Below are 12,183 nucleotides of genomic sequence, written 5' to 3' on the forward strand. Positions count from 1 at the left end.
CAACCCAGTCATTATCGTTGGATCGGCTTCGACTTTGAGCACAAGATGGGACGCTCTGCTTTGGAACGTCATAAAACGAACCACGATATCCACCACACCCCCCCCCCCCCCCAAAAAAAAAAAGGACACAATGACCTACAAGCACCAAACTGTAGCCCCAAAGAGGAAAAAAACCACAAGTACCAAACGAAATTTTGATTTACACTATAATTCGTCGTGTTCATTTCCTGTTATTCCTTATATCCATGCTTCCAAGACCAATGCCAGGTACGAAATCTCTAATGCGAAATAGCCTATGGACCCAAAATAATAACCAGGGAATGCAAAGAGTAATACTGTTATACAGAGTATTAACAAGCCAGGAGATAGGTGAAAAGTGACCATTGATCAAAATTTCAAAACAATTATAGTAATCAATACAGTAAGGCCAAGGAAACCAGATGGGCGCCCCTTTTGCAATTTTCATTCACACTTCCGAGTGCTCAGAAGTGTCAAGTATGCTGAACTCTTCGTGCCTTTCAAGAGGAAAACAGCCTAGAAAACAAGTAGACATGGCAGCCCTGCACAACATCTAACAGAGGAGCTGTCTGACATGCTTCCTCTGCCGCACGATTCAACCATTTTTCCAATATATTTTCAGCTATAGGTGCAATCTGGTGCTGCAACATCGCTGCCCCAAGAGGTCCCACCAGATTCAGCCTTGTTGCAGCAGAAATTACATCTCTCATTGTGATGAACAAGTAAGCTCTCTGGGAAACAGTAATATCAAATCCAAGTGCTCCACATACAAGTCCAAATATTGGAGCATGGTGAAAACATACAGACCCTGACCGAAGAGAAGTATCCCTCATGGTTTTAAGAGAGGGAGTCTCGGAGAACATGGCTGAAGCCACCCTCATCAGTGCAGATCCTTGCGAGATTGATGCCTTTCGACTGACTTCATTGGTTAAGGTAGCATCCAACATTCTGTCAAGCCTGTGCCAGGTTTCCAAATTCGGTGACAAGGCAGCTGAGTACACATAGGGAAGGAGTAAGCTTCCAGTATTCTCCAAAACATGGATAATAAAAGTCTTAAGTTCATCAGGACTAGACACCAGGTGGGACTGAACTGCTGCTTCAAGGCCAAAAGAATGAGCAAATCCACCAGTAGGGAGAAGTGAGTCAAGCAACTGCCACTGACTCCACTGTAGAGAAGAGTCTGCTAGGGGAGGTCTATTACTCTCTTCATTTGTTTGCATTTTAAATGGTAGTACTCCGGGGGTGGACTGAAAATTTTCAGATTAACGCCACTGCCTGAAGGATTAAACCAAGCCAATATATTCACTTGCTTAAAAAGCAACAAAGATTTCCATATTTGTAAGGAACATCTAATAGTGTTAAAGAATCACAATATAGCAGCTATCTTAAACTATACAGAGAAAATATCAAATTAAAACTATTATCTTTTCAGTGACCCGTAAGAGAGGAATGCTCCAAATCTGCTTATGAACAGTGACTCTAAAGAATCCTGACTAGAGTAGATGTTCACAGCCGAGTGCCTTCACAATCATGTAATATAAAGCACACATAAAGTAAGCCACAGTCACAAACTCTTTGTCCCCATTACTTCAGCATTAGCATGCAGGAACCTTCACTTCCATTACAATCAACCAGCCTAGAAGATCATGTCTATTATACTCTCCGATGAGAGACACAAATGGAATGACCATAGTTTTAAACAACAAAAAGAAACATAAAAATCAAAATTTTATAAGTGTCAAGTCCTTTAGTTTGTCTTTGAGTGGCAATCACAGACAAAAAGGGAAATAAGTAGCCATCTTGGCGGGTTGTCAATTGTTAAGATCTGCCTAGATGTTGAAAATTCATCATTATGCCATGGATGTTAGTCATTTAGATGAAAGATATGGACACTAACAACAGTAGCATGCCTGGGCCAAGCATGTACATCACAGAGTCTTACACCATCTTATTTGAGTGTTAGGAAAGCATAACAAGTGTACATCTCACAACAGATTAATGGCCGCAAAACTTACAGACTAGGACTTTGGGCTTTTCGTGTTAGCAACAACAAATTTAGTCCATTTATATGGCAGTTTTCTTAATTATATTATTTATTCAAATACCGAATACCAGCAAGCACGAAACAATCACATGGCTCTACAAAAGAAGTTTGAGGCAATAAATTAGTGGAGTTTCATAATAATTTACTGCACTGTAGCATTCTCTATAATCTAGAACTAATCAATAGCAAAATAATAAGAAAAAATATTGAACCTAAGACTTATTTTCTTCAGATTGAATTTCGTCCTTTTTCATGAAATGGAAGCCCATAATATATCTATATTCTCCAGTCCCAAGGCAGCGGGAGCAGTAATCAAGGCCACTTCCACCACAAGTCCTACACCATTTTGGCCATTCACCTTTTGGGAGCATTTCTGAATCAACATTGTTTGTCCTCCCTTTTCCATGGCACTGGTGACAATCAACCCTTCCACTCCCCTCACAGACTACACAAGGAGGATCTGGCTTCTTTCTTCTTTTCTTCCGAACATTTGACTCTGTCCTCACAACCCAAGATGGCTTCGTGAATGAGAGATGAGGCACTGAGTTGGAAGAGCGAGGAGGAGGTAGACCATTAAAATTTGCAGCCTCAGCTCGGATCATTGTTGGTAAACTCAGAGTTCTGAGTGCCATTTACGCCAGTAAAACTCCAGTGTCCACTTCAACTCCCCCAGCGAAATCTGAAACAAATGAGTCACCTACTTACTATGGTCTTCCAACAACCATTGCTAACATATTGATCAGCAATAAGCATAATTGTGGCTATGGGTACTTTTGGCCCATTCTTGCTTACATATAGGTCAGAACTTTCAATCAGTAAGCTACTGAAGATTTTTGGTGAGTTCACTGTTAGTTAGTACGGAATAACAATAAGGAAAAAAGGCACCTATCAGAAGCCTCATCGGTAATTAAACATGCCAAATCCAGAAGTCTTGCTAAAAGCACGATAAACATAAAAGTGAGGGAGACTGTTTCCCCACCCGTTTTTCCTTTCTGGTTCACTTCCATAATTTGGCTGAAAATGAGAACGGAGAAAAAAACAAAAACAAAAACAAAAACAAAAACAAAGAAAAGGAAAAGTACAATTCCTAAGGTGTCTGCATAAACTTTCTAATAAGAACTTAAGACAATCATGTTACTTAGTCGTCAAAAATATCCAATTGCTAGCATGCATACTAATCCGAAATTCATAATTACTTGCAGCAAAAAAAGTAAATCAATCAATTCATTATTAATTAATCAATGAAGGTTACAAGGAAAAACCAGAAAGCGAGATAAAGAATTACGCAAAGACATGAACCAAATCACATAAATCCGAAAGCTTTCCAACAGCAGTTTCGAGTTGATGGACTGAAATCACTCAACGAGCTAATAAAAGGTAGGCAAGTAAGAAAGATTAAGGATTGAAACTGTTTGACAGAAATGAAAGTAAATCTGAGGAAACCCAGAATTCGTATCAACCTTCGGCTCTGCACGTCGACGAGAGAGATGGAAGTGACCATAGGAACCAGCAGTGAGTTTTCTTCCTGCTAAATGCTCTGCCAGACTGCTCCAATCTCTCCGAGCCAAAGAAAAATCCGCACTGAAGCAAATACGCAAAAGCGTTCGCTTGTTTTTTTGTTTTTTTTGTGGGCCGAGATTGCAATAGCTTTACCGCATTTTGGGCTTCGAATTCGTTACAGCTTAAGGAAATGGGGGTTTTTTGTTTTTTTTGTTAACGAAAAAGGAAACCATTTCAACATGACCATGAATACTGTAATCCCACGTTGTACCCAAAAAAAAGTATAACTAAAGATTGGATATAACAGAAAGAGCTAGTCTTTAAACATAACAAATTAAAATTCGAATTCTCATTAAAAGATATACTCACATTTAATAACTAATAGTGTATTTTCTGTGGGTTATGGAGATAAACAAATTGATTAAGGAGATTATTTGTCATTATTATGTAGTACTCCTCCGGTCCTTAATATAGGACTCAATTGTTGAGTTAATTTTGATCCTAAATATAAGACTCATTTCTCATATTTATCGATTTTCTCTAAATTACCCTTATAGATACTCCCTCAATCATAATCAAGTAAAAGAATGAGAGGAGGTATTAAGAAAGATGATTATGGTGTTTTAGGAAAAATGTGTCACATTTCTCATAATTAACTAACTTACCTAACTTCTTTAATCTAATCAAATTAGTTAAATGGGTCTTATATTAAGAACCGGAGGAGTATTATATTTATAACCAAATTGCATATTCAACTAGCTGCACATCCAAAACAAGAAAGTATGTTCTACGGCCAGATGTTAATTGACAAAAAAGAAAGATGAACTTTAAATGTATCATTTTGTGTGGTTATTTTGTATGTCCTACACTTTTTCTTCTTTAAATATATGAATGAGGGTCAATGCGTCAAAGTAAAGAATATAAATTCAAATACATTAATAATATATAATACTACTCACAGTCTTTAATATAAGACTTTGTTTGACTTTTATTTTGGTTCTAAATATAAAATTTCAATCTATTTTGTCTCTCATATTCATATATTTTTTCCTCAGGTAGTCTTTTTAATAAGGGTAATTCTAGTCAATACATTTGATTATTAAGGATATTTTAAGAAAGACAACACCTATTTATTACAAATAACTAACTTAATTTATTTTTTTAATCTCTTCAAATTAGTCAACTAGCTTTTATAATTAGGACCGGAAGTAGTAATAGCTCGAGTGGTAGCAATATAGTAGAGTGTAAATAGAGATCTAAAAATGAAAATTTTCAGATTAAATTAACAAGCACTAATAATAGTTGTACGAAACATTTACAATAGGAAACATTGGCCAATGAAAAAAAAAACGAGAAGTAGTTTAGAACAAGAAATATTTGGCCTAAGAATTTTCACACAAAATCTAGACCAACAGCCCCAAAAACTGCACAACAAATTCATTTAAAACAACAACATCACAAGAAACAAAATAGACAGACTACTATCTAATCATCAATCATTTGGAAAAGCTTAAAAAGTATAAACACTAATCCCTCCCTAGAGAGAGAAAGAGAGAAGGGATTTTTTTTTTTTTTTGCCCGCGAACCAAATAACATCGAAGAGAATCCATGACCTACTATAAGACATTGTTCAGAGAAATCCATAACCTACAATATCCATATATATATATATATATAGATATATATCTACATCTTTGGCCCTGGTTGTGCTCCTTCTTCCATGACCATATCTGAAGAAGCAATCTTATTCTTCTCAAGCTCTTTGGCAGTGTCATAAGAAGCATGCAAGCCAAACAGGACGTAGTAAACCAAAAGAAATGCCGTCCATATCCCAAACCTTATGAACGATTTTTTGTCAATGGAGCCTAGCAGGAAGACGTTGATGGCAATTGATAAAGATGGAAGCCATGGCACCAGAGGCACCCCCCAGTGCTTCGGCTGCTTTGCCTGTGGAACAAACATGCACAGCCCCATCGTGCCCACCAGCCAGATCGGCACCGCCACCGCGTACCCGATCCAGCCGTCGCTACTCGCCCAGTAGCCGGAAATGGCGCCGGAGGATCCCAGAATTAGCACTAGGCACACTATGAGCTTTATCTGCAAAAAGCGTCCGCGTTTGTACATGTCAGAATTAACATGTATATGCAACAATAGATACAACTCAGATTCATGAACTTAGAACCTTTATAGAAATCATATATTCCCAAACAAAAAAATACTATAATGTATATATACCTTAACTCACTTTTTAACATATTTAACTTAACTATTACATATTGAGATTTTATGCCCCAAAAGAAACCTAGTTATAAACACGTTAAAGAGTTTTTAGAATTTTTTAAAAACTCACACTATTAAAGTGCTTGTTTGGCATCACTTAATTTATAAGCACATTTTATATTCCTTTAACAATAAGAGCAATGTGTAAGGTAAAACTTTGTATCTGAAAAAGATTTAAATAGATTTTATTATATTTTTAATATTTAAAGGTATATTTTATTCATTGATAGTTTTTTTAAAAAATTATTTTAATTACCAAAATTAAAAATAATTATATAGTTTTGGCAATCTAAATAAGATCTACATGATCTTCTTCTTCTTCTTTTTGGCCAGAACATGATCTTCTTCTTTGAAGATCCCATAACAATATGAAGGAAAATAAAAGTCCGTACTCAGTAGACTGTACACGAAAGGTGAGGAAAACACACATGCTAGTTGCTATACTGCTGTTATAAACATTGAAGGTAAAATTAAATCAAAATATTATAAAGATCCATATATATATATATATATATATATCTCTTAATTCACATCTAAAGAATTTTCGTAAAAGTAATGGCACATTACCTGGTTTGCTTTCGTCGTCACTCCAGTTGAGTAATATCGTCGAACAAGAAGGCCTATAGCGACGAGCATGAAGATGAACAGTGTAGAAATTGACAATAGATTCGACAGAATCTCCAGCTTCGTGAAGAAAGCAATCACCGCCGTCGCTACTATCATCGAGATCGTCGCATTCACCGGCGTTCCCAGCTTAGCGTCTACGTGAGCGAACCATGGCGGCATCATGTGGGTTCGAGCTATATGCGTCAAGTACCGAGCTTGGCCCACGGTGCCCACCAGCAGCACCGTCGTCATGCCCTTCAACGCCCCGGCGGCGACTATGTACTTCGCCCAGTCCATCCCCACCGCGCTGAAGGCAACGGAGAACGGTGCATCAGCATCAATTTCTTTGAACGGTTGCATGAGACAGAGGGTAATGGCTAGCAAACAGTAAGCTCCGGTGGTTATCACCATGGAGCCGACGAGTCCGATGGGGATATCTCTGGCGGGGTTCTTGGTCTCTTCCGCCATCGTGGAGACCGCGTCGAAGCCAACGTAGGCGAAGAAGAGGACGGCGGAGGCCACGAAGATACCACGTGGGCCGTAGGGGACGAAGGGGTGGTAGTTCTTAGTGTCAGCTTTCACGAGTCCGGCGACGATGATAAAGATGATAACGGCCATGTGGAAAACGGAGGCGATATAGTTGAAGCGAGAGGAGGCTTTGGTGCTGAAGACGGCGAGGATGCAGATGACGGCCAGAACAACGACGGCGATGGGATCGAGGTGGCCATAGTCCGAGCCCATGCTGTGAACAACAATCCGAAAGTCGTCGGAGCCTCTGTTGCATAGGGTGGCAAAGTAGGAGGTCCATGATCGGGCCACGGCAGCGCCGCCGATCACATACTCCAGAAGGATGTTCCCGGCGGCTATGAATGCCACAAAGTCGCCTAGCTCTACCCTTAAGTACGCAAACGATCCACCTGGGAGAGAAATATTATAAATATATATATTACTTTGAATTTAATCGAAAATTACCAGAACAAAGAATCTGGATCTGAACTATCAAACAATCCAACAAATAAAAAATACCAAGTTATTCAAACAAAATTGTAAAAATGGGACGAAAATTTAGTAGAAACCTAATAGAGTGAAGAATAAGTTAGAATATTAATATTATGTAGGCTAATTTAGACTATTTGAATTAACATTTTTTGGTAGTTACACTACTACGTAGAGGTTGTCCCAATAGAAGGGTTATTAATTTGACTAGATTAGTGTAAGTCAGCAACCTCATAAGTGGAATATTACTATAGTTAATTAGGGGATGCGAATTTTATAATTATAATATCACGTTTGAGAATTAAAAGAAAATTTAAAAAAATTCAGGAACATGACGAATAAAGACTTTGACGCATTGGTTTTGACATGGAACAGTGCGTTGATTTCAAAAACAAGAGGCGATGACGTGAATATAAAGAACAAGGACATCATTCTCATGTCACTCTCTTACAAAGTTGAATAAAAATTAATAAAGAATAATATAAATACGATCAAAAAGTCTACATCCACAGCATTTCGTTGAGGGAACGTTTGCTGTTATATTTAATATATTTAAATATATTTGTTATTAAAACATGTCATTCATTGAAAAACAGAACAGAAGAAGAAGAAGAGTCCTAGTTTTAAGTCAAGTGTGAACTTAAAGAACTAAATAAAATCGTAATTTCACCTCCATTTTGAAAAGGAGCAATATATATAATAAAGATAATTCACATCCCGTGAAGTCAGTAACTGGTCAAACATAGCAATCACTCAGCTCAGATATTTTCCCAAAACGTAGACATTTTGCATATATATTTTCCCAAAACAAAGACTTTTCAATTTTCATGTTCACACACATACTCGCATATAATATATATATATTTGGCCAAATAAAGACCCTTTTTTTTTGCCAGCCATATTCCTCCAAACTTAAATATAGATTTATATTTTAAGTTTGAATATAAAACTCTAGTCATTCATTTTATCAATCAGCTTGTATAAAAGAGTACCACTCTGATCCTAATTGTCACTTGTAGGAGGGAATTTCGCTCCTTTTTATTTACCACTTGTACTATTTTTAATGCATCATTTCCAATTCCGTTCCTATTAATTATTAATTAATGGAGACAAATATGAAGGTAAAGGCCGAAGAGAGGATGAACGAGAAAAAATATACTGACAATTTAATGAAGATAAAAATAAAAGATTTTATGTATTTAATGATCTTCTTCTTATGTGAGAAACTATTATAAATAATAATTAAAAAGGACTAGAGCGGTAGTTTACTATGTAAAAAATTAAGGAAAGTATTTTAAAAAAAATCAATACATGTTTCTTACCGATAACTTATTTAACTAATTTTATTAATATATGTAAATTAATTATCTAATAACAACAATGGTTGGAGGGAGTAAATAATAATAATAATAATAATGACGACGACGACGACGACTTCACGCCAGCACCAGCTGTAAAGCATCCATAAGTCAACACATCGGTTTCCGTTGACCAAAAAATAAATAAATAAAAAACCACATGCATAGACCCACAAGTTTTGCCGAGCTTGCTTCTAAAATTGTCTACAAAATCAACGTTTTAATTAGTGGAATAAATTGAATTTATCATTTTTGTGAAATTTCATTTTAATACTACACATACCATTTAAATACTGTAACAACCATATCATTTCGTCAATATAGAATCAACTTCTTTAAATAAAGGAAAAAAGGTCAAATTTTTAATCAACACAGCCACTTAATTAAATTGATTTTTTTGACAATCATTAATTTTAATGTGAAGCCACAATTAAAATAGTATCACAGTCTGTCCTGACCTAATAGTCCTTTACTCAAGTGTTATAAAATTTCAACATCTGCATAGTTAATTATTGGGGCATCTCTACAGTCTTATCCACTGTATTCGAATAATATATATACATATATTGCCATCAAAATAAAATAAAATATATATGTTCGTGTGTGTCTAAAATATTCTTTACTTACATCTCACTGGCAGATTGCACATGTTGTCTTGTAAGAATGATAATATTATTTCAGCAGAAAAATAAAATTTTTGCATCTATTTGGTGAATTGATAAAAGAAAACCATTAATTAAGAGTTTATAATGCATAACTCAAAAGCAATTAATAAGCACTACAAAGTTTGACAATTTTAATAGGGAAGCATGAACAATTCCAAGTACTAAGCATATTTCTCTGTGTAATAGTTCAGCACGTCAATCAATAATATATAATTTATAAGAAACTATTTTATTTATAAAGCATCAATAAAATAAACTCCATCCATTGCACAAGCAATAAAAATGTGAATTATATATGTAGGCACGCAACAAAAATTACTTTCTGCTGTTTCTACTCAATTAAAGATCTGAAAATTTTAAAGGGAAAATTATGTACGTACGATTAAAAAAAAATCCATACTTACTGAATTTTAATTCCCTTTTTTTTCTGGTAAAAAAATTCCTTTTTTGGTGTACGGCGGTAATAATTTCCAATTTTAAACGGAAGAGATTAAAATTAATTAATCAAAACTTTAATTTCTCATTGAAGATGTATTGAACGGATTATTACCTGCGACCGGAATTTCTACGGCGAATTCGGTGTAACAGAAGACGGAAAGCAGCGCCGAGACGCCGGAGACAACATAAGAGAGCACCACCGCCGGGCCGGCCTCCTCCTTGGCCTCAAGGCCCGTCAGCACGAATATTCCGGCGCCGATGACAGCTCCGACGCCGAACCACATAAGATCCCACCAAGTGAGAGTCTTCTTCATCTCGCCCTGGCTCTGAGACTTGACCTCAACGAGCTCCGTTTGGTCCATGGAACGGGTCATAACCCGATTCTTGAACCTAAACGGAGTATCCAAAAGCGCCCTCCCATAGTTGCCCCAGCTCCGAAACGACTCCTCAGGTAGGAAGTCGTTTTTGCGAAACGTACATCCCCTCCTCCGTAACCCGCCGTGGTCAACGACAAAGCTGTTGCCGTCCTTCACCATTGTGCCGCTGCACCTCACAGAAAACGACCGTCGTTCAGACTTCAGAGGAAACTATGGGATTTTGTTTTGTTGACCAAAAAACTATGGGATTTTGAAGTGATAGAAACGCGCTATTTATAGTAAGAATGAACCGCATAGCCGTGTCTACACTGTGACAGCGATTTTTTCTAACAAAATCAAAAAAAATATATTAAGAAGAATATTAATTACAATTATTCGCCGAAATTATTGATTTTTCAAATTATGTATAATTGCATCCGTGTCCCACTTCTGTTGCCCCTTCCCATTTCTATGGCTGTATTCCTATTTTATTTTTAATTTTTTTGACAACATATAGTGTACTATATACATGGATATAATTAAGGAAAACTAATTACACAATTTAAATGACTGTTTAATTCTTTTATTGTGATTAATATTGTAATCAATGTATTAAACTGCATTTTAGTATGTACTTTTATAAACTATAAACCTCAAAATTCATTCAGTCATTCAATATATGTATGAGTAAATGTACCTAGCCAGTATTTCTCACCTGCGAAATGTACTTAGCCAGTATTATAACAAGTATTAGAAATAGCAAAAGTAGCTATGTTATTGGAAACAACTTAATTAAAAATAGGAAAACGTGTTAACTTTATGAATTGAACAAATTTAAAGGATAGTTTATAATATGATTTTATTTTAAATTTAATATATAAAATGGGAAGAAACAATTAATTCTCCTTTTTTAAGAAAGGAATTAACTCTTTTTATATTTTTTTCCTGTGCCACCGACAATGACAAATTAGGCAGGAATGGGCATATTATTGAACAGAATCTGCTTGCACACTATTTGTTTATGGAATTACAAGAGTACTTTGTTATTCCTCCAATCTTAAATTTGTTCTGAATGAAAGACCATAATCTAACATGTCTATTAAATTTATAATTTATTCTCTTAATTATTTTTTTTACTAATCAGTTGTACTTAGTGAAGGGATTTTATTAGATGTAGTTTCTAATGGAAATTATTAAATGGACTATTTAAGAAATCAATACATATTTTTCTTGCAAATAATTAACTAAATTTGTTTTAATTTGTACAAACTAAGCTAGTTATATCTGTATTACCTCTTACATTTAATTTGTATGAGAAGAGTATCAGTTATATACTAACTTAATCAATTTTCTTAATCTACTCAAATTATTCAACTAATTTTTGTATCAAGGACTGAATGTGGTATATTGTATCTTTTCTTTATACATTGTAATTACCGGCCATTGGGTATTACTCCTCCGGTCCTTATTATAAGACCCAATTTGACTTTTTATTTGGTCCTAATTATAAGACCCAATCCATTTTGTTTCTTATATTTATGCATTTTTTTCCAAGATAATCCTTCTAATAATGATAGTTTTAACCAATATACTTAATTAGTAAGGATATTTTAAGAATGACAATACTTATTTATTATAAATAACCAACTTAACTTACTTCCTTAATCTCCTCAAATAAGTCAATTGGGTCTTATAATTAGGACCGGAGGAGTATATAAAGACGCTTAAAATGCATATAAGATTTATTACAAAAAGCATTGCTTATGGGCTATGGCCTTATTGCTATAAATAAATAACGTAGTTTAATTTATTACACATTCCATTCTCTGTATGGGTAATGCATCTCGTCAATATTATAATTAGAAGTACTCCTCCGATCTTTAATATAAGACCCAATTTTGAGTTAGTTTTGGTCCTAAATA

General features: G+C 35.3%; 3 protein-coding genes across 4 annotated transcripts; all 3 read right to left on the reverse strand.

Moving 5' to 3' along the window:
• Nucleotides 1–298: 298 nt before the first annotated feature.
• Nucleotides 299–2,031, reverse strand: LOC114755324 (urease accessory protein F-like). Its single transcript, XM_028944193.1, has one exon. It carries the CDS (start codon nucleotides 1,236–1,238, stop codon nucleotides 519–521), a length of 720 nt encoding a protein of 239 aa, XP_028800026.1. The 5' UTR covers nucleotides 1,239–2,031; the 3' UTR covers nucleotides 299–518.
• On the reverse strand, nucleotides 1,216–3,631 carry LOC114755325 (uncharacterized). Of its 2 annotated transcripts, XM_028944195.1 has the most exons (3): nucleotides 3,523–3,631; nucleotides 2,275–2,741; nucleotides 1,216–1,293 (listed from the first exon to the last, which is right to left on the reverse strand). In XM_028944195.1, the coding sequence occupies exon 2, from the start codon at nucleotides 2,692–2,694 to the stop codon at nucleotides 2,275–2,277; it is 420 nt and encodes a 139-aa protein (XP_028800028.1). In that variant the 5' UTR covers nucleotides 2,695–2,741; nucleotides 3,523–3,631; the 3' UTR covers nucleotides 1,216–1,293. The 2 variants fall into 2 exon arrangements, with proteins under 2 accessions (XP_028800028.1, XP_028800027.1); XM_028944194.1 differs by lacking the exon at nucleotides 1,216–1,293 and having other exon boundaries at nucleotides 2,170–2,741.
• A 1,245-nt stretch (nucleotides 3,632–4,876) lies between these two features.
• Nucleotides 4,877–10,492, reverse strand: LOC114755323 (cationic amino acid transporter 1-like). Its single transcript, XM_028944192.1, has 3 exons — nucleotides 10,018–10,492; nucleotides 6,410–7,365; nucleotides 4,877–5,659 (listed from the first exon to the last, which is right to left on the reverse strand). The coding sequence occupies exons 1-3, from the start codon at nucleotides 10,439–10,441 to the stop codon at nucleotides 5,249–5,251; spliced, it is 1,791 nt and encodes a 596-aa protein (XP_028800025.1). The 5' UTR covers nucleotides 10,442–10,492; the 3' UTR covers nucleotides 4,877–5,248.
• Nucleotides 10,493–12,183: the final 1,691 nt, after the last annotated feature.

The sequence above is a fragment of the Neltuma alba genome, unplaced genomic scaffold (genome assembly GCF_004799145.2).
Source record: "Neltuma alba isolate B1F8T4 unplaced genomic scaffold, ASM479914v2 tig00010248_pilon, whole genome shotgun sequence".
Lineage (NCBI taxonomy): Eukaryota > Viridiplantae > Streptophyta > Magnoliopsida > Fabales > Fabaceae > Neltuma > Neltuma alba.

What these genes read in the sequence shown, in the direction of transcription:
- LOC114755325 (XM_028944195.1), bottom strand. Translation starts at nt 2,694, where the DNA reads ATGGCACTCAGAACTCTGAGTTTACCAACAATGATCCGAGCTGAGGCT.
- LOC114755323 (XM_028944192.1), bottom strand. Translation starts at nt 10,441, where the DNA reads ATGGTGAAGGACGGCAACAGCTTTGTCGTTGACCACGGCGGGTTACGG. An exon ending in CGTAGAAATTCCGGTCGCAG is followed by an intron (nt 7,366 to 10,017) that starts GTAATAATCCGT and finishes TTTCTCTCCCAG; the next exon opens with GTGGATCGTTTGCGTACTTA. An exon ending in TGACGACGAAAGCAAACCAG is followed by an intron (nt 5,660 to 6,409) that starts GTAATGTGCCAT and finishes CGCTTTTTGCAG; the next exon opens with ATAAAGCTCATAGTGTGCCT.
- LOC114755324 (XM_028944193.1), bottom strand. Translation starts at nt 1,238, where the DNA reads ATGCAAACAAATGAAGAGAGTAATAGACCTCCCCTAGCAGACTCTTCT.